The sequence below is a fragment of the Syngnathoides biaculeatus genome, chromosome 12, assembly GCF_019802595.1.
Source record: "Syngnathoides biaculeatus isolate LvHL_M chromosome 12, ASM1980259v1, whole genome shotgun sequence".
NCBI classification, from domain to species: domain Eukaryota; kingdom Metazoa; phylum Chordata; class Actinopteri; order Syngnathiformes; family Syngnathidae; genus Syngnathoides; species Syngnathoides biaculeatus.
The window spans coordinates 9,012,265-9,036,529 of NC_084651.1; the positions used below are offsets into that span (position 1 = coordinate 9,012,265).

Consider the following 24,265-nt stretch of genomic DNA (forward strand, 5'->3'; position numbering starts at 1 on the left):
CTGACGAATGGGTGAATTGAATTTCAATCGATTAAGTGCAATCATCACAAACAGACGACATGCTGAAAAGAATTAAAAAAAATAGTCCAAACTGAATTTATTAGCGTAGTCATAATTTTAGTCCTAAAAATGTCTTTAATATCACAAGGAAAAAGTCAGATGACTAATGGTTCGCTGTCCTGTATATTTATTAAATTAGGAGTGTTTATGAATTAAGTCAGAATATTATGAGGAAAATGGTTGTAGTAATATAAGAATAAAGTTTTAATTAGCTTTTAAAACATTTTGTTATAAGAAAAAAATGAAAACTTTTGACAATATGAGAATAAAATGGTATCGTAATTCCCGGCCTACAGAGCGCACCTGGTTATAAGCCCCACCGAGTACATTTGTAAAGGAAATAACATTTGGTACTTCCATACACCGCAGCTGTGTAAAAGCTGCAAGTGCCCACCTTAAAACCCACATTGAAATATAAGATATTTACAAAGATGGTACACAGAGAGTTTAATGCTAGCACTGCTGCGCTAACGTTAATGCTGCCATGCTAATGCTGGCGCCGCCACGCTAACGCCAGTGCCGCCACACTAACGGTAGCGCTGTGCTAACACGGCCGTTTAAAAAAAAAAAAAAAAAAAACATTCCGGTAAAAATCACTGAGACGCGGCAGTAACACGCTAGCGCAGCGCTAACAGGTCCGGACCGGTAAAAGTCACTTCCTCGGGACATATATTCCACCGGTCTCACTCTTACCTTTTCCACTTGAGTGCCCCCTTGCGCCCATTAGAAAAAAATGCACAAATTAGCCGCATCACCGCATAAACTGCAGGGTTGAAAGCGTGTCAAAAAAGTCGCGACCTATAGGCCGGAAATTATGGTATTACTCTGAAAAGTAAATTGCTATTAATGAAAAAGTTGCAAAATAACAAGAATTAGGTCATTATTCTCCTAGAATTGTGTTTTCATACCCATCATATGAGTCAAAGTTATCTATTAACTGTCTCCTAACGTTCCCTCCAGTTGATGGTTTGGAGAAATCGTCATCACTGCCCAACTGCGACGTGGTATTGGACAGTGGCGGCGACGCCCACAATGCACCTGAATCACGGCAGCAGCGAGGCAAGCTGTCCACTCTAGGCAGACTCTTCAAACCCTGGAAGTGGAGGAAGAAGAAGAGCAGTGACAGGTTCCAGGATCTCTCCAAAGGTGATCTTTTGTCTCTTTCCATCTTCAAGCAGACCAACAGGCTTTGACCATCAAGTCATTTTTTTTGTACAGTTTTGGAGAGAAAAATCTCAACGAGACAAACCAGAGAAGAACTCATCAAGAAGGGTGTGCTCGTCCCAGAACAAGGTTTGTCTATTTTTGATTACTGCTACCAGGAGGACTAGAGCCAGATGTGTTTGTTTAGGATTGTTCAAGTTTGGCGAAGGTCTTCAAAATAAAATGGGACTGATCTTTCTTTGTCTTCATCAGATGAACCCATCAGCAGGGAGATCCAGAATGGTCACGCCACCTCCAGCGTGTCACCGGAGCAGGTCAAAGTTGAGATTGAAACCAAAGTGACCCAAGTTGCCGAGCCCGCTCCAAGAACTGTGACCACTGTGGACAAAAGAGGTGACACATTTCATCTACCATTGAATGTTGAGTGTATTTTAGCATTGACACTGCTACCATTTCCATGTAATGTTCTCATACAGTCTGTGAACCCTTTAGAATTACCTGGATTTTTGCATAAATTGCTCATAAATGTGATCTGAGTAGTTAGTAAGCAAGTAAGGTAATACCACAAACAATTAAAGCACTACCTTCGCTTAGGAGTTTAATGAATTCACTCACCAACCATATAACTTCATTTCGTCATATTGCATTTAAATGCATTTTTTCCTGTTCACACAGTAGTTAACCAGTAGTGCTGTGGAATCAATGTGTTCTTTAGAAAACTGCAGAGATGTAGCAATGATTTTTTTTTTTGTTCTGTTTTTTATGGACACCTGTGGCTTCCATTGTGGTGTCCTCCATTTGCACCCATTCTTGACATGTATATTAATGCAGTACATATCGTAGATTTTATCAGTGATTTTTGCCAGAAATTTATGTAGGTCTTTAACAGCCACTCTCAGATTCTACTTTGCCCCATTGAGCGTTGTGCGCTGTGTTCTCTCGGTCCACTTTTAAGGACTGTTGCTGCTAGGGAGAGTAGCAAATGTGCTGAACTTTCTAGACAACCTGTCTTATTGTGGACTAATTACCATCAAAGGTTATAGAGATACAGTAATCCCTCTATACTTCGTGGAGCAGAATGTTTTTCTGTTTTGTGATTTTGATGATCAGACTCATTTTATGACAAATTTGTACAGAAATCCAGGTACTGTATGTTGGTAGTCATAAAAGCACATACAGATATTGCATCTTAATTGAACGTATATTGGCGAACATGTAGAGCGACAATACTACGTGTACCAGTTTTGTCGTTGAGATGGATTGCGATAAGTACCTTTTTTGATTCAATGGTTACTTCTCTTTTTCTTTGCTATCCTTGCTCCCCTTCTTTGGTGGCATCACAAAACTTGTAAATTTAATGACAGTCACGAACCAGGAGGTTCTGTTGTCATAGTCATTTTACGCACCCGTCACCTCCATGTGACTCGCATCCATATCTCTTAGGATGCATTCAATTTCCTTTTAACATTTAACATCCTCTCTGCTCCCTCTGAACTGCTCAGAGAAAACTGACAATAAACCTGTCCCTCGTGCGGGTCAGGCGCACCCGCGGGAGGCCCAAGTTAGAAAACAGCAGAGCGGCACTCTGCCTGCTTCATCCAAACCTGCAGGCGGCGCTACTAGCGTGGGCAGGCACAGCAGGGACGCTTCCTTGGGTGCTAAAAAGACTGCCAAAGCCCCGGGGAAGTTGGGCGCTGTGGCGCAAGCTAAAACTAACCCACGGAGTTCTAACAACAGTACTCGTGTGATTGGTAAGTGGAGCTGATTTGATATTGTTGCATGCGTGCATGGAAGTGTACAAAATCCTCTATGGATTAAATGTACTTTTACAATAGTGGTAGGTTTTCCCAATTTTCTCTTTTTTTTTTTACTTTTGAGGTTTTATGTTTACAATGCAGTTTATAGTGCGAGTAGGAGTTATTTTTCGTGTTTTTCTATTTAAAAAATTGTTTTAATAAATATTATGGAGATGTGCTATAATTGACCTCTGATGAAAAATTCGACTTGCCATCCTTGCTACCCTTCTTTGGTGACATCAGAAAGGAAGCATTTGTGAATTTAACGACATATACAATCAAGAGGTTCATTCTACTGATCTGTTCCCTTTTCCTTTCTTCTTTCTTCTTCCTGTATGCCTCTACATTTTAGTTTTTATCAAGTATCTCAATATTTGGTGGTATTTCTCAACTTCTTTTCGTCATTTTGGCGCCCAAGGTCAATTTTTCTGTAGCAAATAAAATTCATAATAACACAGAGGCAGTGAGGTGGACTTGTGGTAGGCATATCTGTCTCTGTTCTGAGGTTTTGTGTTTGAATCTGCCTCCGGCCTCGTGGGGGCTTTTTATGTTCTCCCTCTGCTTGCATAGGTTTTCTCCACGTACTCTGGATTCCTCCAACATCCCCCAAAAAACATGTATGTTTGGTTAGGTCAAGATTCTAAATTGCTCAAAGGTGCGAATGTGTGTGTGAATGGTTGTTTGTATGTACCCACTTGTCATTGGCTAGCATCGTGCCCAGTGTGTCCTAATGGGGGTTGTACCTGACTTAATCACATGGTGTGACGTCCATTTCAAGAGAATAAACATCTTGCTCCAGATAGACTGCCCGTTTTTTCACCTCTGGAAAGGTTGTCTCTATTGAAAGAAATAGGATGGACATACTACCGGTAATTACAATTTGATTTAATATACTCATTAAGATTAAGAACCAGAGGTGCCTTTCCACCAACCAGCTTAGGACATTTGAGTTCCTGGGAGCCAGAGTTTAGCTCAGGGTAGGTTATGTAAATGAGGCTAGGTTATGCAAATGAGACTGATGTTTAACAATACTGGCATCTACTGGACTTAAAAATACTGCCATTTCAAGCATTCAAGTATTTAAATAAATATATTTAACATCTTAATCTAAATTCAAAATATTTTGCATACGTTTAAAACCTTACCCTGTATCTACATGAGGCAATTGAGAACTGATTCTCATTTGCAATGCCAACCTGGATTCAGACCGTGTTATTATATACAGGTATGTTTCAATAAGTTTATTGAGATGACACCTAAATAGGGCAAAAACTTGCAGATGACTAAAGATATGATTTATCAGATGGGAAATAAAATAGGGACATGATTCTGAAGCCTGATACAGTTCAACTACAAATTTGAAAACAATTTTAAACACATATTTAGTCAACTGGAGGCTTATTTATTTCTTTAAAAATTGTTTTTGGCATTCAGGCGATTACATTTTTCTCTTCATGTAATTACTCCAGCTTTAGAAAACTGGAGCGCTTTGCAGCCGAGTGTGAAACGGCTGAGAGAGAATTAACACCTCTAAATTTGTCACAATGGTCATCAGTCGGAAAGTGGTGGCGTGCCCTCTCCAGGTCAGGGATGACATCCTGCCCCAAGTGGAGGAGTTCAAGTATCTTGGGGTCTTGTTCACGAGTGAGGGAAGAATGAAATGCGAGATCTGCACTGACGCGAACTTTATCAGTCTGTTGTGGTAAAAAAGGAGCTAAGTCGAAAAGTGAAGCTCTCAGTTTACCAGTCGATTTATGTTCCTACCCTCACCTACGGTCATGAGCTGTGGGTCATGACTGAAAGAACAAGATCTTGGATACAAGCTTCTGGAGTTTCCTCAGCAGGGTGTCCGGGCTCTCCTTTAGCGATAGGGTTAGAAACTCGGTCATTCAGGAGGGGCTCAGAATAGAGCTACTGGCTCCCCAACCCGACCTCAGTGAAGAAAATAAGTATTTGAACACCCTGCATTATTATTGCAAATTCTCCCACTTAGAAATCATGGAGGGGTCTGAAATTTTCATTGTTGGTGCATGTCCACTTGGAGAGAGATAATTGAAAAAGAAAAATGCAGAAACCACAATGTATGATGTTTTTTTTAACAATTTATTTGTGTGATACAGCTGCAAATATGTATTTGAACACCTGAGAAAACCAACGTTAATATTTGGTACAGTAGCCTTTGTTTGCAATTACAGAGGTCAAACGTTTCCTGTAGTTGTTCACCAGGTTTGCACACACTGTGGAGTTACACAATTTTGTCTCTGGTGTCTTTGACAGCTCTTTGGGCTTGGCCATGTTACAAGTTTGAGCCTTACAGGTGTCTTTATGCAGCTAATGACCTCACACAAGTGCATCTGATTCAGGATAATACATGGAGTGGAGATGTACTTTTAAAGGCGGACTAACAAGTCTTTGAGGGTCAGAATTCTAGCTGGTAGACAGGTGTTCAAATACTTATTTGTAGCTGTATCACACAAATTGATAAAAAAAAATCATACATTGTGATTTCTGGATTTTTCTTTTTAGATTATCTCTCACAGTGGACATGCACCTACGATGAAAATTTCAGACCCCTCCATGATTTCTAAGTGGGAGAACTTGCAATATAGCAGGGTGTTCAAATACTTATTTTCTTCTCTGTAAGTGGTAGGAGATGGATGGATATATATCATGCAATATTTAGCCTGTTACTATAACACATTGTACAGTGTGTACAGATATTTTGCCCGGTTTTGCTCTGCTGTCTGCAGCCAGGTTAGCATTGCAAATACCTTAAAAGGATGAGGTTCAATAAATAAATAATTACATAATGGACAGCTCTTAGATTTTGAATGCAACAGTGTGATTTGGTATCGGTGAATGTGTTTGGATGGGAAAAAAAAAAGAAAAACTGTACATTGGCAATTTTATTTGTGACGATACAAACAACGATGAAAAGCTGGGCTTCAGTTTTTTATGTTTCACGATGTTAAACGGAGTATTTTTTCACAGCCTGGAGCAGTTGTAAGCGCAAAGACATATGGAGGATAAGTCTTTTTTTTTGTTTCAGCCAAGTCCTCTCATCCAAAGAAGACGCAAGGAAATGCAACAAAAACCACCACCACCTCCTACTCCACTGTCCCTCCTCGCTCTCGCGCCCCCAAAGATACTGAGTTGCACAGTAAAGGTGACAACGTTCGGACCAGCCGTAAAGCAAAAGCTGATTCTAAGAAAGCTTCTGCGGAGATTCCCAATCAGCCAGAAGAAGTCATCTCCTCTGTCCCGCATGGGAGCCCTTCTCAAGTTTCTCTCCCCGAAGTTGAGGAGACTCCTGTTGTTTTTCAAGCCGGACAGGAGGAAAAAGCTCCTTGCGGCAATTCTTACGCGGGCCAAGAAACCCCCAGAGATGCGTCCGCCGAGCCTGTCGCCCACTTCCCACACGTCAATACTGCCACAGAGGACACTTCTTTCGCAGAGGAGGACAACGCCCACCGAGAGAAAGATGAGAGCGCGAAAGGGGATGGAGGAGAGGCGCAGGAGGAAAAAGGCGAGGCTGCTGAGGAGACGCACTCAAGGTGAACTCATCGCTGGAGTAGTTTTATGAGCTGAATGAATTAAACAAGTCGAGAGCACTCAGGATTCTGACCCCTGCCAATACTTGACCATTTAAATTGTGTATGATTTATTGTTATTTAATCGTCTTGAAACAGGAGAGGTCAAACAGGGTTACTCAGCTAGTCTATGAGGTCTACAATGCACGTCATGCCACAACACCTCTCAATATAGAAAGTGTAGTGGTACACGTGTGCCTTTGGTGCGGGCAGCGTGCGATCGATTCCCGCTCAGTGATGGTGTGGATATCTGCCCTGCGACCAACTGGCGACCAGTTCAGGGTGTAGTCCGCCTTTCGCTTGAAGCTCGCTGGGATACCCTCCAGCTTTCCCGCAACCCTCGTGAGGATAAGCGGCTTGGATAATGACATGACATGACCTCTCAATATAAAAATCAGAACAGGATTGAAGAACCTTTAGATTCTGACAAGACATTTAAAATATAATTTTTTTAAAAATGGCAATTATCGTCCCTCTCAAGTGAACAGAAACAATTTCGGTTCTTAACTCCTTCAAGAAAGGTAATTTAATCATCCATAATGCCCCAAAAAAATGAGTAAGTCATTTTTACTGGAAAAACTTTTTCTTCAACTTTTCTGGTAAAAACTAAACAACAGCAACGATTAACACACCAAAGAACGACCCCATCTGATAACATTTCAAGGAGATGGATATTTTTAGAACTACTATCCTAGATTTAACCCTCAAGGAAAATTAACTATAATAAAAATATTGACATGAGTTAAAAATGAAAAAATGCAATTCATTCATTCATTCAAGTATGTGCTTGCATTTTATTGTAGCGGGGCTGATGCGGACACCGCGAAGCCGCAGGGCCACAGCGTGAACATCCAACAGGCAGAGGTGACAGTCATTCCCGACCGGCCGACGGAGAGCCAAGCCAGCGACTCGGACTCAGACGGACCCATCCTGTACCGCGATGACAATGAGGAGGATGAAGAGGAGGAGGAGGACGAGTACCTCAACAGTACGGAACTAACTTCAGCCATCAATGAATGTCTATTGATGCATTTTGACTGAACACGTTGACTTTCCAGGTTCTCTGGCCAGCAAAATCCGGCGGCGGGACACCCTGAACATCAAACTGGGCAACCGGCCCAGCAAGAGGGAGCTGGAGGAGAAAAACATCCTGCCACGGAGCTCCGAGACTGAAAGACAAGAGCTCCGCCAGCAGATCGGGTCCAAGCTTGTCAGGTAGGCTTGCATGTATTTCATCACAGGCTCAGCCTGCGATTGAGGACGCCTTTAGCAGTACATCAAAAAGATAAATATGTCCTATCATTTAGACGTATTATTACACTCGTAAATCTGTTCGCACCCACACAAAGTGAAAACAGTTTCTCTTTTTAGGCGGTTGAGCCAAAGACCAACCACAGAGGAGTTGGAGCAGCGGAATATCCTCAGACGTAAGTCATCAAACATTGCTGTGCATGCCTGGGAGGCAGGAGTCTTCACATGAAGGCTGGATGCAGCTGACTTTGACGTCACCGAAAGGCTTCATATCAACTGGAATGCTTTTAATAAGACCCACGATCATCATTGCGCGAGTTATAAATAGAAGCACAAAGCTAAGTAGGTGTGAAATATTTTTTTTTCTGCTTGCAGAGAAAAATGAAGCGGAGGAGCACGAAGCCAAGCAGGAGATTAAACGGAAACTCTCCAGGAAGGTAATGGAATGAAGCAGGGGGTAGCAAACTCCGTGCTCAAGGGTGATTTTTGATTTTTTTAAAACAGGTGAATGGGGTAGGTCACAGGTGTCGAACTCAAGGCCTGGGGGCCAGATCTGGCCCGCCACATGATTTTATGTGGGCCGCAAAGCCAAATCTAGTGTGTCAATTTCCATGATTCTTGTAAAAATCTGTACCAAAATTTGTAATTGTCTTATATCATAAATGATCAAGCTGAGATATTCCAAGCATTTTTTTTGTTACCAAACGTGAATAATTGAAAAACACATTACCCTTGATTTCTGAATCCAAAACTAGTTCAGAAATTGATGACGTAAATATGATGAGATGATTAAATATTTTTGTTCCACAGTCATAACGGCCCCAAGAGGGTAACTGGAACAACAATGTGGCCCACAAGAAAAATGAGTTTGACACCCGTGGGCGAGGTCATGTGTAAAAAAAAAAAATAATAATAATAAATGAAAAAAACTTAATTAAAAAAGTTCAATACAGTAATTCAATAATATTTTTTTCATTTCTTATGAATATAACTGTATGCTAACAACTGTCTCATGAAATGTAAAATTGTTTATTCCACTAATGCTTTTGCATTATAACTAAATGAAAGCATTTCAGTTAAAAAAAAGTTTACAATAATAATTTATTATCCAATGATTCAATAAAATGTTTTAACTATTTTTTTATTTCATTTTAAATTTAAAATAAGCAGCCAATGATTCAATAAAATATTTAATATGTAATTGCTTCTTTGACTGTTTTGTGTGAAATAAAAATGTTTGTCATAAAATGCATGCCCATCTTTTTTCATTTTAAAATAAAAACAAATATTAACCAAAGATTTTTTTAATTAACCTCACTCATCTTGTATTTTGCATATATTTCTAGAACTGTAGTTAAAGTTTGAAATTATTCATCTAAATGTTACTATTCTTGCATTTTATTTACAATGAATTAATTAATAAAACATTTAATTGCAAGATGTTTTTTGGTTATTTATATTTTAATTGATCAATTTCAGCAAACAGAGAAATGAATGCAACAAATTGCAGGACACTTGGTAATGCCCGACAGGCCACATGAAAAGATTGCTCTGTATCTGGTGTGTGAGCCTTATTTTGCCCACCCCTGGCCCAAAGGCAGCACAGCCCATCGTACATAAGAGGACTAAAACTGTCCTTTTGTGCAGCTCAGCGTAAGGCCAACGGTGGCGGAGCTCATCGCTCGAAGAATCCTGCGTTTTAACGAGTACGTCGAGGTCACCGACGCCAAGGACTACGACCGGCGAGCGGATAAGCCGTGGACGCGACTCACACCTGCTGACAAGGTGAGGCGGGCCCACAATGCTCCTTTTGTTTATTTTTCCCGTCTAATATGCAATTATAACCATCTATTTTCCCCACGACATGACACTGTTGCTTATACCTTGTATGGACTTTTCACTACATAACAAACCAAACGTAAAACCAAAGTTGTTAATTTTATTCAGTAATCTGACTTCTTTTATCGAAGCTCCTCCTTAGTGCTCCACTAGATGACCGTTCATTTTTTTGGAACATTTGTTGTAGACTTTACACAACCAGGTTATCTGGGGCCAAACATCGAATTTAAAAAAAACGATAACCGATCACCGATCCAATCAGAAGATGAAGCAATGTCTATTTAAATTCATCCATCTTCTTAGCCGCTTATCCTCACAAGGGTTGCTGGGAGTTCTGGAGCCTATCCCAGCTGTCAACGGGCAGGAGGCGGGGTACACCCTGAACTGGTCGCCAACCAATCGCAGGACACCTACACATACAACAATCACACTCACAATCACACCTGGGGGCAATTTAGAGTATCCAATTAATGTTGTGTGTTTGTGGGATGTGGGAGGAAACCGGAGTGCCGGAGAAAACCCACACAGGCACGGGGAGAACATGCAAACTCTACACAGGCGGTTCCGTGATCGAACCCGGGACCTCAGACCTGTGAGGCCAACGCTTTCCAGCTGCGCCACCGTCTATTTAAATTTCCATCCATCCATTTTCTTTGCCACTTATCCCCACAAGGGTTGCGTGGCTATTTACATTTGTTCCAAATAAATGCTTGTATTGGACACCAACATGCAATTGCTTCTTAGGGTCACATGACTGCCTTTAACCACCTCCAGTGTTCAATCACGGCAACTCAACAAAGATTATGCACAGTAGCGATTAAAAAAAAAAAAGAAAGTCTGCTTAGTGTAGCTTTTCATTTGTGTGTATGCATGTTCATGTTCTAGGCGGCCATCCGCAAGGAGCTGAATGAGTTCAAGAGCAGGGAGATGGAGGTGCATGAAGACAGCAAACAGTTTACCAGGTACACGCAAGTGTTTCCCTGCGCTTTTAAACTGGCTCTCCAAGTGCTTTAAATCCCTCTATTAGCTCGCTTTCCATCCATCCATTTTCTTTGCCGCTTATCCTCACGAGGGCCTATCCCGGCTATCAACGGGCAGGAGGCGGGGGACACCCTGAACTGGTTGCCAGCCAATCGCAGGGCACATGGAGACAAACAACCGCACTCACAATCACACTCGTTGGGGCAATTTAGAGTGTCCAATTAATGTTGCATGTTTTTGGGATGTGGGAGGAAACCGGAGCGCCCGGAGAAAACCCAAGCAGGCATGGGGAGAACATGCAAACTCCACACAGGTGGGGCCGGGATCGAACCGGGTCCTCAGGTCATCATCGCTTTACCAGCGGATCCATCGTGCCGTCTTAAAATACATTTACTACTTTTAATTTATTATACTAATTACTCATGTAATTTACAATCATAAATTTAATATTGTTTAACTGTATTTCTAATGGAATACTAATCTAATAAATATTTTTATTTTAATTCATTCAAATAAAAAAATTACATTCTATTTATTGAAGATATATGAATGCGTTTCACTATTCAGTCTTAATTACTTTCTAATAATATACATCGGTTTGATTTTTGAAAAATTTACATCCATTTTAATAATAGCATTAGCTTTATGCAATTTTAGGAAATGCAAATTTTAAACGTTTTGTCTTCATTGTAAACACAGCTAGCATGCGTAACATTCACTACTTCTTTATTTTATATTTCAACAAGAATCCTTCTGGAATCTGTATAGTTTTAAATGTTTGCATCTATTTTCAGATTTCACCGGCCTTAACGAGAACTGGACATCAGCATCACCACCCCCTTCCCCTAAAGAAAAGTCCACCAGGCCATCAGACCTGCTGCAGTCAGTCAGTGTGGGCAGTCCACTCTGTGTACTTATTTGCGCAGTAACAACAAATGCAGGTTTGTCTTAAGGCCCTGCGCCCTCCGTGTTGCCCACCCGTGGAACTTTATTTGCACATACTGTACCTAAACTCTGAGAAGTCGTGTCCCGTTAAGAGTGATTTATTTATTAGGGAGTGCGAGGAGGACTTGCTGGAAAATGTTTATGTCTTTCGTTTCGCTCTGAGTAAACTGGTGCGTTAATACAGGTCTGAATGTGGCTCAAGAGAACAGCAGCTTTTGTGCAAATGTTATGCTTTATTCTGTCCCGGAACCCCAACCAGCGGATCATGAGGAGCTGTTGTCAAATGATCGGGCCACTAGAGGGCATTACGACATCAGCGCATTTGCTTGCTGAGCTGCCATACAAGGTAAACCATGCTCATGAGACCTCTTTTGCATTAATAAATGCCCCCCCCCCCCCCCAAAAAAAAAAAAAAAAAAAAACAAAAACCCCTCAAGTGCTTGAAATGCTCTTTAAAAGTTGCACTTTTTAAGCTTTTAAAAAAACCTTTCAATCAGTTTAGCTTTCTTCACGCAGTGTCTTGTGTCAAAAAACGAATAATCCCTTACAAAACAGACATCAAAATCAATCAACTCGCCACCAAATGCTGTCATTTTCTCATTTCCGCAAACACTCGTTTTTTTTTTTCTATCGTTATCTGCCCTTGTTGGGTTGGACCCCTTCCGTCACAGCAGTCTATTTTTCCGTACTTTTTTTATCGCAGTCGTGTTAAATGATGATGAATCATCCTGCATTCAGAACACAATTCCGTTAACCAAGCGATACCGCGAGCTTAGTTGAAATTGTACGTCCCTAAAATATGCTGCTTTCATCCCTACAATGCTGTATTTGTGTCATTGTGTAAAATTTGTCAACCGACAACACGCTCTTAAGGAAGAGTTCGTAGTTTGGAGACAGACGCGACGGCTAAGATTAGCATTCTGCGAGCGAGAAGTGTCTCCCTTTCACAGGCTCTATATAGGACATATTTCCATATTTTGTCAGTTAATCTCTTTATTTCCTGACAATGCAGAAGGTTTTTCAGGTGACCATGACAACTTTTTAGTTGAGCGCTAGCTCAGTAGCCGGCCGCCTCAGTTATTCTAACTTGTTAAGAAGCACTTTGTCACAGTCCAGTGACGAGAACATATCTCCACATACTCCGAGTTAGCCATTTTTAGCCGTTTTCCTGAAACAATACAAACTTAAATTTTTTTATTGAACCACAACTGCGTTAGCGAGCTAGTGGGCTAATTCGCTCGTGTTAACCCGTCAAGGAGATGAAATATACTCTACGCTACATCCCTAAAATGCTGTTTTTGTGTATCATTGATCATGCTTATGATTTGGTATTAAAGGAAAGAGACCAATTCGGAGGCAGGCGGTCTTGCTGTGATTAATTTGGACATATGTTAACTAGCTAGCAAGTCTCACCATTCAGTATTTATGCTAAGCTAAATCACCATGCCGGAGCTAATACCCAAGTGAGGCACTGTAACTTAAAAGTTTGAAGTACTACAAGTGAAGCGAAAGTATTTAATAGCAAAGTGACCAATATTTTAACGGAGCAGTCTTTGTGCAGACACCCAGAGAGTTAGCTCAATTTTTTGTGCACATGCGCCTACACACTTCCAAATATGCCAACGGGTTTAATTGACTATGATTTGTCAGTGTGTGGAAATGTTTTGGTGAGAATCCCTTGCCCATTGTGCAAACATAAACTCTTGTACAGCTCAAAAACAGTCAAATACTAAGTTTCTGTCGTGCTCCTACTCGCGTAGTAGCGTGACAAAAAACAGGAAATGTACACGTGTATGTGTTGTTGCTGCTTCTTTGTATGTGCCTATAACCTAAAGTCATGTACAGTCGAACAGTATTCCTTCTTTACCATGTGTATGATGTACTGTATATTAATTATTTTGTACAGAATGTATATGGAGCATGTGCATACACGGTTAATTTTATGCTACAATACAAAGATGATGTAGATGTTTTAAATCACTGGCTTGTTTGTCTTTATTCAGTTTGAATTATTATTATGGTGCAGCATGATTGTTTGGTATGTATTTATGTGTATGTTAGGTTCATTGAAGTCTAAATATCCATACGTGTGACTTTGAATTCATGTTTGTCTATATAGAGGCACCTTCTGATATAAGTGGCTTGACTTATGAATTATTCTAGACATCAGCCAATATTTGACTGATTTTATTTGACATTATTCATTTTGCCTTGACTTGCAAGCGCAGACTTGACATAGGAACGTTTTATTGCAAGAGTGAACCAAACGCACTTTCAAGGTGGAAGTTCCATCCATCCATGCCGCTTATCCTCACGAAGGTCGCGGAGAGTGCTGGAGCCTATTCCAGCTGTCAACGTGCGGGAGACGGGGTACACCCTGAACTGGTTGCCAGCCAATCGCAGGGCACATGGAGACAAACAGACGCACTCACAATCACACCTAGGGGCAATTTAGAATGTCCAATTAATGTTGCATGTTTTTGGGATGTGGGAGGAAACCGGAGTGCCCGAAAAAAACCCACGAAGGCCCGTGCCAACCAATCACAGGGCACATAGAGACGAATAATCACAATTACACTTAATTACACCGTACAAACAGCTAAAGTCCATCCATCCATTTTCTTAACCGCTTATCCTCACAAGGGTCGTGGGGAATGCTGGAGCCTATCCCACAATCACACCTAGGGGCAATTTAGAGTTAATTTTGCATGTTTTTGGGAGGTGGGAGGAAACCGGAGTGCCCGGAGGAAACCCACGCAGGCACGGGGAGAACATGCAAAATCCACATAGGCGGGGCCGGGATCGAACCCGGGTCGTCAGAACTGCGAGGCCAACGCTTTACCAGCTGCTCCACCGTGCCAATAATTGAATCTTGTATGTTTAAAACAATCACGTAGCTTTTCAGTCCACAATTGGTAACTACTTAGCATCTGTGCTGTTTTGCTTTAATAACGCGTTTAACAATAGACTGAACACAAATGGTGCAGCAACATGGTAGACAGACAGCCTGCACTCTTGACGCAGAGGGGTGAACAGGCGTCTCCATTAGATTTGGAAAAATTGTGACTATTTGCTTTTAAAAAGTTCGAAAAATAGTCGCTAACTGGTCAGCTCTGAGTCGTCCATCCCTGGTAACAAGTTTGATTCTGCATTTACATGATGGAAGCGCACCCCAAAAACAAGAGTGGTTTCAATCATGGTGTTAAAAGTGGATGTTTGATGAAGACTCCTGGGAACGGTTGTCAATGATGAGAAAATGTCGATATCACGATATGTCTACGTTTTGAACAAAAAACAAAAGTGCAACCTCAGTCGGAGTTCCTCCCTTTGGTTAAAGGACAAACCCATCAGCTTGAGCTCATTGTCCTTAATGGCCCCTGTCGATTAAGCCCGCTCGTTAAATGCGTTCCGCTTGAAGCCAAGCGAGCTTGTTAGCCAGCTCGCTGACCTTCGCGTTAATCAACATGTCGTCGGTGTGTCGGTGTGACTGCGCCGCTGCCGTTAGTGTTAAAAGGTGAAGCAGCCGGCAGGAAATTAGTCTGCTCTCCTTTTACAGCTGGTACTCCAAAGGGGAACGTAAACGGCGCGGCTTCATTTCTAAATTATTCCCAAATTTTCCCAATGGAAGTTAATGAGGGCTTCACGGTGGGGTAGCTGGAAAGCGTTGGCCTCACGGTTCTGAGGACCCGGGTTCGATCCCGGCCCCCCGCCTGTGTGGAGTTAGGGTGTTCTCCCCCGTGCCTGCGTGGCTTTCCTCCGGGCACTCCGGTTTCCTCCCGCATCCCAAAAACATGCAACATTAATTGGACACTCTAAATTGCCCGCAGGTGTGATCGTGAGTGCGGCTGTTTGTCTCTATGTGCCCTGCGATTGGCTGGCGACCAGTTCAGGGTGTAGGCTCCGGGCCTCCCCCCGAGCCTCGTGAGGATAAGCAGCTACGAAAATGGATGGATGGATGGAAGTTGATGAGTGATTTTGTGTTTTTTGTCTCCCAAGCTCAAATTGGCCACCATAAAAACGACATAAAACACATTCAAATTGAATTAAACTATCAAGCGATGCTAACCACAGTGTAATAATTTAAAGTAAAAATTATTTCATCTTGGTAAAATTCATGAGTGTGTAATTATTTGAATTGCTCATTGTGCTGAGCGGCCGTTCACTTTTCTGTTTTTCCTCATTTACACTCGTGCGACCATCTCAAATATGATATCCATTCATCCAGCCATTATCCAACCCGCTTATCCTCACAAGGGTCACGGGAGAGCCAGAGCCTATCCTAGCAAGCTTCGCGCGAAAGGCAGACTACACCTTGAACTGGTCGCCAGTCAGTCGCAGGGCAGATATCCACACCATCACTGAGCGGGAATCGATCCCATGCTCCCAGCATCAGGCGTGTGTACCGCTACACCAAATATTACAATTGCTGTGAGTAGGGCTGGAGCACTGCCAGGAGGGGCGTGGCTTGGTCACCGCTCTGGGCGGTGCCACCTCTGGCACTCGTCCCAGCTGTTCCGCATTTGGTATGTTAATCGACCATGTATTTATGTTGGAGTTAATCGCGGGCATTTGCCAGTTCATTGAGTTTGCACTGTGTTACAACATGCCTTTGTCTCGGAGTCCTGCATTTGGGTCCTACTCCGCACCGATGGCACGTGACAATAATTCACAACTGCATTATATTGTCAAGTTAGGGTTTTTTTACACCATGATTAGAGTGGTAAATTGGGGTTCCAAGACAAAAGTTGGGGTTCAAGAAAATGTTTGCGTTTCAAATAGAATTTCAAACCTGGTTTACGGTTTCAAGCCACATTCAAGATTGAAATCCATGTCAAGCAAAGTTAGGGTTAGCGTAGAAAAGCTCAGTGTTTCAAATCAGGGTTTGTTATGCCATGTTTTGAGTTTGAAATGGGAAAACGCCCCCCGACCCAGTCATGAGCCATCGGTGCGGGGTAGGACCCGAATGCAGGACTCCGAGACGAAGGCATGTTGTCCAGTGGGTTTTATTGCAGAAGTCGTGTCCGCACACGGTAACGCAGTGCAAACTCAACGAACTGGCATAAATACATAGTTAATTAACATGCCGAATGCGCAACAGCTGTGACGAGTGCCAGGGTTGGCCCCGCCCAGAGCGGTGACCAAGCCACACCCCTCCTGCCAGTGCTCCAGCCCCGCTCATGATGCAAGTTATGGATTATAACAGGGGTGTCAAACTCATTTTTCTCGTGGGCCACATTGTTTTTCCAGTTTTCCCCCAGAGGAACAAAAACATTTAATTGTCTCATCATATTTATGTCATCAATTTATGAACTAGTTTTGGAATCAGAAATCGAGGGTTGTGTGTTTTTCAACTATTCACGTTTTGTAACACAAAAAAATGCTTGTAATATCTGAACTTGATCATTTCTGATATATGACAATTTGAAATTTTGGTACAGATTTTTACAAGAATCATGGAAATTGACACTCTAGTTTTGGGTTCGCGGACCACATAAAATCATGTGGCGGCCAGATCTAGCCCCCGGGCCATGGGTTTGACACCTGTGGTTGAAAACGTGCTCTGCGATTGGCCGGCAGCCAGTTGATGGTGTACCCCGCCTCCCGTCCGTTGACAGCTGGGATAGGCTCCAGCACTCCCCGCGACCTTTGTGAGGATAAGCGGCTAAGAAAATGGATGGCTGGTTTGTCTTTTTGTTTTTTTTAACCATCGCATTTCTTTGTCCTGCGCTGAAAGTAGTTCTAAAGCCACGGGTGATCACTCTCACAGCATCTGACGTCGTAAAGCACACAGACAAGCACACCCGTGGAATTTACGGTGTCTATATTTCTGCTAAGCGGGGGGGGTTGTCGGCGTGGCCGTAAAACACCCGACAGTAAGTTTGCTTACGGGGCGACAAGGTTGTTTCCACCCCGGAGGTGTCGTCCACAGTCGGGTTGTTAGCGCGGGTGGAAATTCATCAGCAAGCTGGCCCGAAGCTGATTAGGACTCACAACGTGTGGCGCTTTTCATGTTCCGCCGCTTCTCCTCATCCTCATCATTACTTGCGGGAATCACTGAAAGCAGATGCAAAGTGTCTCGAAAGTTTTCAAAGGAGCAGTCGCTTTCCCATTTTTGTCCATGTGGTGGAGTGGTTCACAAATGGGTTGCAGTTTGCCTGTCACCTGTTTTCCTTTTATTAATAGTATGCAAGATGATAATTTATTTTGTGTGCTATCAAAACTGACATTAATCAAAAAAGTCACTGATGGTGTAGTGGTACACACGCCTGACTTTGGTGCGGGCAGTGTGGGATCGATTCCCGCTCTCCCCTGCGACTGACTGGCGACCAGTTCACGGTGTAGTCCAGCGCTCCCATGTCTCTTGTGAGGATAAGCGGCTTGGACGGATGGATCAAAGAGGTGGCACGGTGGCTCAGCTGGAAAGCATTGGCCTCACAGTTCTGAGGTTCGATCCTGGCCCCCGCCTGCGTGGAGTTTGCATGTTCTCCCCCGTGCCTGTGTGGCTTTTCTCCGGGTGGGCACTCCGGTTTCCTCCCACATCCCAAAAACATGCAACATTAATTGGACACTCTAAATTGCCCGTAGGTGTGATTTTGAGTGCAACTGTTTGTCTCTATGTGCCTTGTGATTGCTTGGCAACCAGTTCAGGGTGTACCCTGCCTCCTGCCCGTTTGACTGCTGGGATAGGCTCCAGCATTCCCCGCGACCCTTGTGAGGATAAGCGGTTAAGGAAATGAATGGATGGATTTTAGCTATGTTTGTACGGTGTAATTAGGTGTAATTGTGACTATTTGTCTCTATGTGCCCTGCGAATGGCTGGCATGGGCCTTTGTGGGTTTCCTCCTACATCCCAAAATCATGCAACATTAATTGGACACTCTAAATTGCCCGTAGGTTTGATTGTGAGTGTGGGTGTTTGTCTCTATGTGCCCTGCGATTGGCCGGCAACCAGTTCAGGGTGTACCCCGCCTCCTGCCCATTGACAGCTGGGATAGGGTCCGCCACTCTCCGCGACCCTCGTGAGGATAAGCGATTAACAAAATGGATGGATGGATAAATCCATAAAAGGATGCTCATAATTATTGAAATATTAATATTCCTTATTTTACAATGAATGTTTACCAGACTTTATCCTTTAAAACATGGGTGTCCAACTCATTTTTGTCACCGGCCACATTGTGGTTTCGGTTTCCCTCAGAGGGTTGTTATGAATCTTAAACCATAAAAATCTTTAATCACTTCATAATATTTATACATGAAATTTTGATACAGATTTGATCAAGAATCCCGGAAGTTAGCACACATGACTTGCCTTTGCGGGCCACATAAAATTACGTGGCAGGCCAGCTCTGGCCCCCCGGCCTTGAGTTTGACACCTGTGACGGCAGATTCGTTTTTGACTAACGAGCTTTTGCTTATGCCTTTGTGCAATGATATTTAATTCAAAATATATTGTGAACATTTACTATTCAAGGCAATTTTATCTGAAGGCGCCTGTGCATAATAACAAATGCTCCATGATCATATTAAAAAATGAATTGGCATGATTCGATTGGCTGACGTTAGAAGGGAACGCACAACAATAGAGGAGAGCAAAACGAGGATAAGCAGATTGAGAGGCCGTGGGTGGCAAACAAAACCGCATTGGCTGATAGCTTTGTTTTTTTTTTTTTTTTTTTTCGAGGGTGGGGGGTCGGGGGAGGGTGCAAAAATGATTGCGTAACCGTTGACAGGGAGGGGGTGATGGTCCGTCGAGATGCTCACATCAGCGCGAACACACGTGCCCGGGCTCCGTTGGACAACGCACACAAATAAATAGTAAAAAAAAAATAATAATAATGCTCATTTTACAGCAAAAAAGTGGAGCAAACTTATGTCAACGCATATTTGAGACAGGCTGTTTTTTTTGTTGTTTTTAAATATATATCTCAAGAGTTAAAATAAACACGATGCAAAAATGTGATGTGTGCGTGTGGCGTATCTGCAAAATGAGACATTTATTGGTAAAGTTGTGATGTAATAATAACACAGTAATAGCTCAAGTTTATATGCTGTGGTGCCTCTTAAAGGATGCTTAAAAATAACTTGGCACCTTATTGAAATCCATATTTTAGTGGATGCGTCTGTTCATGTTTTGAAACTGTTTCAAGCCAAAAGATGCTAAATTGTGGTTTCAAGGCATCCAATTTGTATTTCAAGCAAAAGTTGTTTTTAAAGTGGGGTTTCAAATTGGGGGGGCGGTGGTGGTGGTGGTGGTGGGGGGGGGGGTTTAAAGGAAAATTCCGGTGCTTTGGAGTAACAATGTATCCAATAGGTCATGTAGTATGTACTCTTTCTTGGTAATGTGATGTTAAATCTGTCCATCGATCTATTTTCTTTGCTGCGTTCAAGCCAGGGATTCTCACGCGTCGAGAATCACCTTTGTTGACTTTTAGATGCGGGGGGAAGAAAAATTCAAATCGTAGCGATGGCTAATTAATCCTCGTGGGCGGTTGCGTGTAATCACATCAGCTCACCTGCAAGCCTCATTACCTTACAATAAGGTGAGTCCTTCCCTTCTCATCGATTTAAGTGCTCGGCTCTCAAGCGCGTGAAGAAATGTTCCTGTTTGTGTGTCCGTTAGAATTACTTCAGTAATATCGAGGAGGCGGCGGCACGGTGGCGCAGCTGGAAAGCGTTGGCCTCACAGTTCTGAGGACCTGGATTCGATCCCGGCCCTCCCTCTGTGGAGTTTGCATGTTCTCCTCGTGTCTGCGCGGGCTTCGTTTTCCTCCCACATCCCCAAAAACATGCAACATTAATTGGACACTGTAAATTGCCCCGTGGTGTGATTGTGAGTGCAGCTGTTTGTCTCTATGTGCCCTGCGATTGGCTGGTAACCGGTTCGGGGTGTACCCCGCCTCCTGCCCGTTGACATCTGGGATAGGCTCCAGCCCTCCTCGCGACCCTTGTGAGGATAAGCGGCTAAGAAAACAGGACAGATGGATTGGCGCCACCGTGTTTGCGTCTCGGTCCCCGGCAGTGCGGTGGAACACCACGGAAGCCAGATGGCGAGGACTCACCCGGCTCGGAAATCTCCAAAAAAAGATGCAAGACGAGTCACGGCGCCTCAGCGCGGTGACATCATCGCGCTGACTCGTTGCCCGGCAATAACAACAGTGACTCATGCGCAGCATCTTTGACGCTCCCTGGCGCGCGCGTGTGTGTGTGCGCGTGCGCATGTGATATACAACCTGGACGCCAGCAGAAGCGCCACATGACAGCCAGGCTTTGTCCCTCTGGAGCCATTTTGAAATTTGCGTCATCGTCATCATCCGACATCCATCCTCGAAGCGCATTGCAAACATTATGGGTACGATAAAAATTCGGGTTGGGGTTCCAAAGTGGTTTCAAATAGAGGTTGGGTTTTCATATTAGGGTTTGAAACCAGGATTATTAACACTTTTCCAACTGTGGTCTTTAGTCAAGGTTAGGTTTTAATTTGGGTTTACAAACCTAAAAAGGGGGTTCTGTCACTTTTGTTACAAGCTACACCAGTTCTTCTTTCACTCATGGCTGTTATGCCCGCAAACCCGCGTATGATCACCTAAATTATTACATATGAATAAATTCGGGCGGCACGGTGGATCAGCAGGAAAGCGTTGGACTCAGTTCTGCGGTCCCGGGTTCAATCCCAGACCCGCTTGTGTGGACTTTGCATGTTCTCCCCGTGCCTGCGTGAGTTTCCTCACACATCTCAAAAACATGCAACATTATTAATTATTAACATCTAAATTGCCCCCAGGTTTCATGTGCCCTGCGATTGGCTGGCAACCAGTTCAGGGTGTCCCCCACCTGCTGCCCGTTGACAGGTGGAATAGTCTCCAGCACTCCCCGCAACCCACGTGAGGATAAGCGGGTAAGAAAATTGACGAATGGATAAACAAATTCAGCATGTTTCAAAATCAGAAGCCAGTAATAACTTCCAACTTCAGCATTACGTTTATTTCAAATCAGATTAGTAACAAAAATTATCCTTGTAATATAATTATTTTTAAAAGACTATTTGTAATCTTAGTTATTTACCAAAATACATGAAGTTTATGCACATGATATTGTTTTTCTCATGGGCCATATACAATGATGTGTCTGGCCCGCGTGGCACCATTTAGACACCTCTGCATCATGAAGCCAAGCTACTTTTCATGCATATGAAATAATTCCATAAAAGCCAACAGTAGCGAAAAGAAAGCTTTAATTACACCAACAAACGTCCTTTATAGCTTCAACTAATGATACTAAAGTAACAAAATACATCCCCCATTCAAAAATAGTCCAGGTGTCTTCTGTACATGTTAAAAAAAAAAAAAAAAGTTGTCCACAAAATGGTGCCGCAGGTCCAAATCTAGGATTCGTCCGGCTTGTCTGCCGGGGGTCCACACGGCTGGAGCATCTTCTCCATCAGGTTGAAGCGGACCCGGGCTTTGCTCTCGTTCTCGGCCACGGAGAAGTAGTTGAGCAGGTCGAAGTGGCCCATGTACGAGCAGTGCGAGTCTCGGTGCTGGTTCACCAGCCATTCCCACTTGCTGGTGTCGGCGTGGCCGGTGCCGATGTACTTGGACTGGAGGTGCTCCAGCTGGCTGTGGATGTTGTAGCGGTCCGTCATCCTAGAAAGCGCAGACGAACGCACACGGTCGGTAAGCGCGCTTCTCGTTTGGTTAGCGAAAGCTAACCATGCTAACACACGGAATACAAACCGGCAGGAGTACACGGAAAAGGCTAAGCATGCTATACTAGCCTACATGAATTCCAGTACGGCGAACAAACCCAACACAACCTACCACTATTACACATGTCATAAAGTAGGGTTATTATTTTGAATCAAAGTCGTGTGAAAATACTCACTTTAGGATTGTTTGATGAAGGTGGCGTCCCCAATTTGGTTTCAACGAGAGACTTCCGGAATGTGTCCGTCCCGGAAAAGATTCCCAAGCAATGACTTTTCATTTGACTTAGCCGTCGGAACGGCAACTTCAATTTGAGTTTTAGATGTTGTTATTATCAGATAATTATGTAAAATAACGTTTCACTATACCAAATGTTCCAACAACGATCGATAAATTTTGTAGGATAAATTCATGTGGTGATTTCCGGTAGGTGTACGACGGAAAAAGTTCTCCGATAAGAAAACTAGTGTTGCACATTTTCAGCTATTCCTCCCTTTCAAGTTATATATGTTTCTTTCGGCTTGTCCCTTTGGGGGTCGCCACAGCGTGTCATCATAGAGGTTTGAAAAATCTGAAGTTAACTTTATTCAGAATTAGTTTTGCCGACCCCCTGTGAGATTCGCATTATCTTTTGTGCTACAAAACACGATTTTAACTGTTTTTTTGCACGTTTTTGAAATAATTATTTTGCTTTTCTTTATTTTATTTTGTAGGAAAATAACTTCGACAGAAATGATAATACTTTTTTTCTTTGCTGAAGTTTATTTTTTTCCATTTGAAAAAATGTAAATTTGTCAAAATGTATTACTGCTCCTATTACTACTACTTCCATCCATCTATATTCTGAGCTGCTTATCCTTGCTTGGGTCGTGGGAGTGCACCCTACACCCTGGACTGCTTGCCAGCCAATCGCAGGGCACATAGAGACAGTCACAATTACACTTAATTACTCCGTACAAGCAAAATGAATCAAATAATATCATAAAAAGAACAAAACATATCAATTAAAAAGCCCCAGTTTGGATTTGAAAAGAATTAATGAGGCATGGTGGATTAGCTGGTAAAGCGTTGGCCTCACAGTTCTGAGGACCCGGGTTCGATCCCGGCCCCGCCTGTGTGGAGTTTGCATGTTCTCCCCGTGCCTGTGTGGCTTTTCTCCGGGTGGGCACTCCGGTTTCCTCCCACATCCCAAAAACATGCAACATTAATTGGACCCTCTAAATTGCCCCTAGGTGTGATTGTGAGTGCGGCCGTTTCTCTCTATGTGCCGTGTGATTGCCCGGCAACCAGTTCAGTGTATACCCCGCCTCCTGCCCGTTTGACAGCTGGGATAGGCTCCAGCATTCCCCACGACCCTTGTGAGGATAAGCGGTTAAGAAAATGGATGGATGGACTTTAGCTGTTTGTACGGTGTAATTAAGTGTAATTGTGATTATTCGTCTCTATGTGCCCTGTGATTGGTTGGCACGGGCCTTCGTGGGGTTTTTTCGGGCACTCCGGTTTCCTCCCACATCCCAAAAACATGCAACATTAATTGGACATTCTAAATTGCCCCTAGGTGTGATTGTGAGTGTGGGTGTTTGTCTCTATGTGCCCTGCGATTGGCCGGCAACCAGTTCAGGGTGTACCCCGCCTCCTGCCCGTTGACAGCTGGGATAGGGTCCGGCACTCTCCGCGACCCTTGTGAGGATAAGCAGCTAAGAATCTAGGTTGTTACCACAGATGTACGACTCAGTGCTGACCAGTTAGCGACTATTTTTAGAACTTTTTTAAAAGTAACTAGTCACAATGTTTTTAATCTAATGGAGACTCCTGTTATCCCCTCTGCGTCAAGACTGCAGACTGTCTGTCTCCATGTTGCAGCGCCATTTGTGTTCAGTCTATTGTTTAACGCGTTATTAAAGCAAAACAACACAGATGCTTAGTAGTTACC

The 24,265-nt window shown here is 43.1% G+C and overlaps 2 protein-coding genes across 4 annotated transcripts in view; one reads left to right on the plus strand and one right to left on the minus strand.

Moving 5' to 3' along the window:
* Positions 1-12,022, plus strand: part of phactr2 (phosphatase and actin regulator 2) — a 36,329-nt gene extending 24,307 nt beyond the window's left edge. Inside the window, exons 3-15 of one of the 3 annotated variants that reach the window (XR_009797314.1) lie at positions 1,021-1,206; positions 1,279-1,353; positions 1,477-1,617; positions 2,727-2,975; positions 6,070-6,574; positions 7,414-7,598; positions 7,669-7,825; positions 7,982-8,037; positions 8,237-8,298; positions 9,509-9,646; positions 10,586-10,662; positions 11,476-11,622; positions 11,886-12,022. Coding sequence is in view for 2 of the 3 variants with exons in the window: in XM_061836191.1 (XP_061692175.1) it covers positions 1,021-1,206; positions 1,279-1,353; positions 1,477-1,617; positions 2,727-2,975; positions 6,070-6,574; positions 7,414-7,598; positions 7,669-7,825; positions 7,982-8,037; positions 8,237-8,298; positions 9,509-9,646; positions 10,586-10,662; positions 11,476-11,491 (1,847 nt within the window). In the remaining variant the exon portion in view is untranslated. Of the gene's footprint in view, positions 1-1,020; positions 1,207-1,278; positions 1,354-1,476; positions 1,618-2,726; positions 2,976-6,069; positions 6,575-7,413; positions 7,599-7,668; positions 7,826-7,981; positions 8,038-8,236; positions 8,299-9,508; positions 9,647-10,585; positions 10,663-11,475 lie in introns of all 3 variants that reach the window. The other 2 variants (XM_061836191.1, XM_061836192.1) reach the window with 2 other exon arrangements.
* Positions 12,023-21,842: 9,820 nt separating this feature from the next.
* sf3b5 (splicing factor 3b, subunit 5) lies at positions 21,843-22,757 on the minus strand. The gene is made up of 2 exons (XM_061837187.1): positions 22,511-22,757; positions 21,843-22,272 (listed from the first exon to the last, which is right to left on the minus strand). The coding sequence occupies exon 2, from the start codon at positions 22,269-22,271 to the stop codon at positions 22,011-22,013; it is 261 nt and encodes an 86-aa protein (XP_061693171.1). The 5' UTR covers position 22,272; positions 22,511-22,757; the 3' UTR covers positions 21,843-22,010.
* Positions 22,758-24,265: the final 1,508 nt, after the last annotated feature.

What these genes read in the sequence shown, in the direction of transcription:
- sf3b5 (XM_061837187.1), bottom strand. Translation starts at nt 22,271, where the DNA reads ATGACGGACCGCTACAACATCCACAGCCAGCTGGAGCACCTCCAGTCC.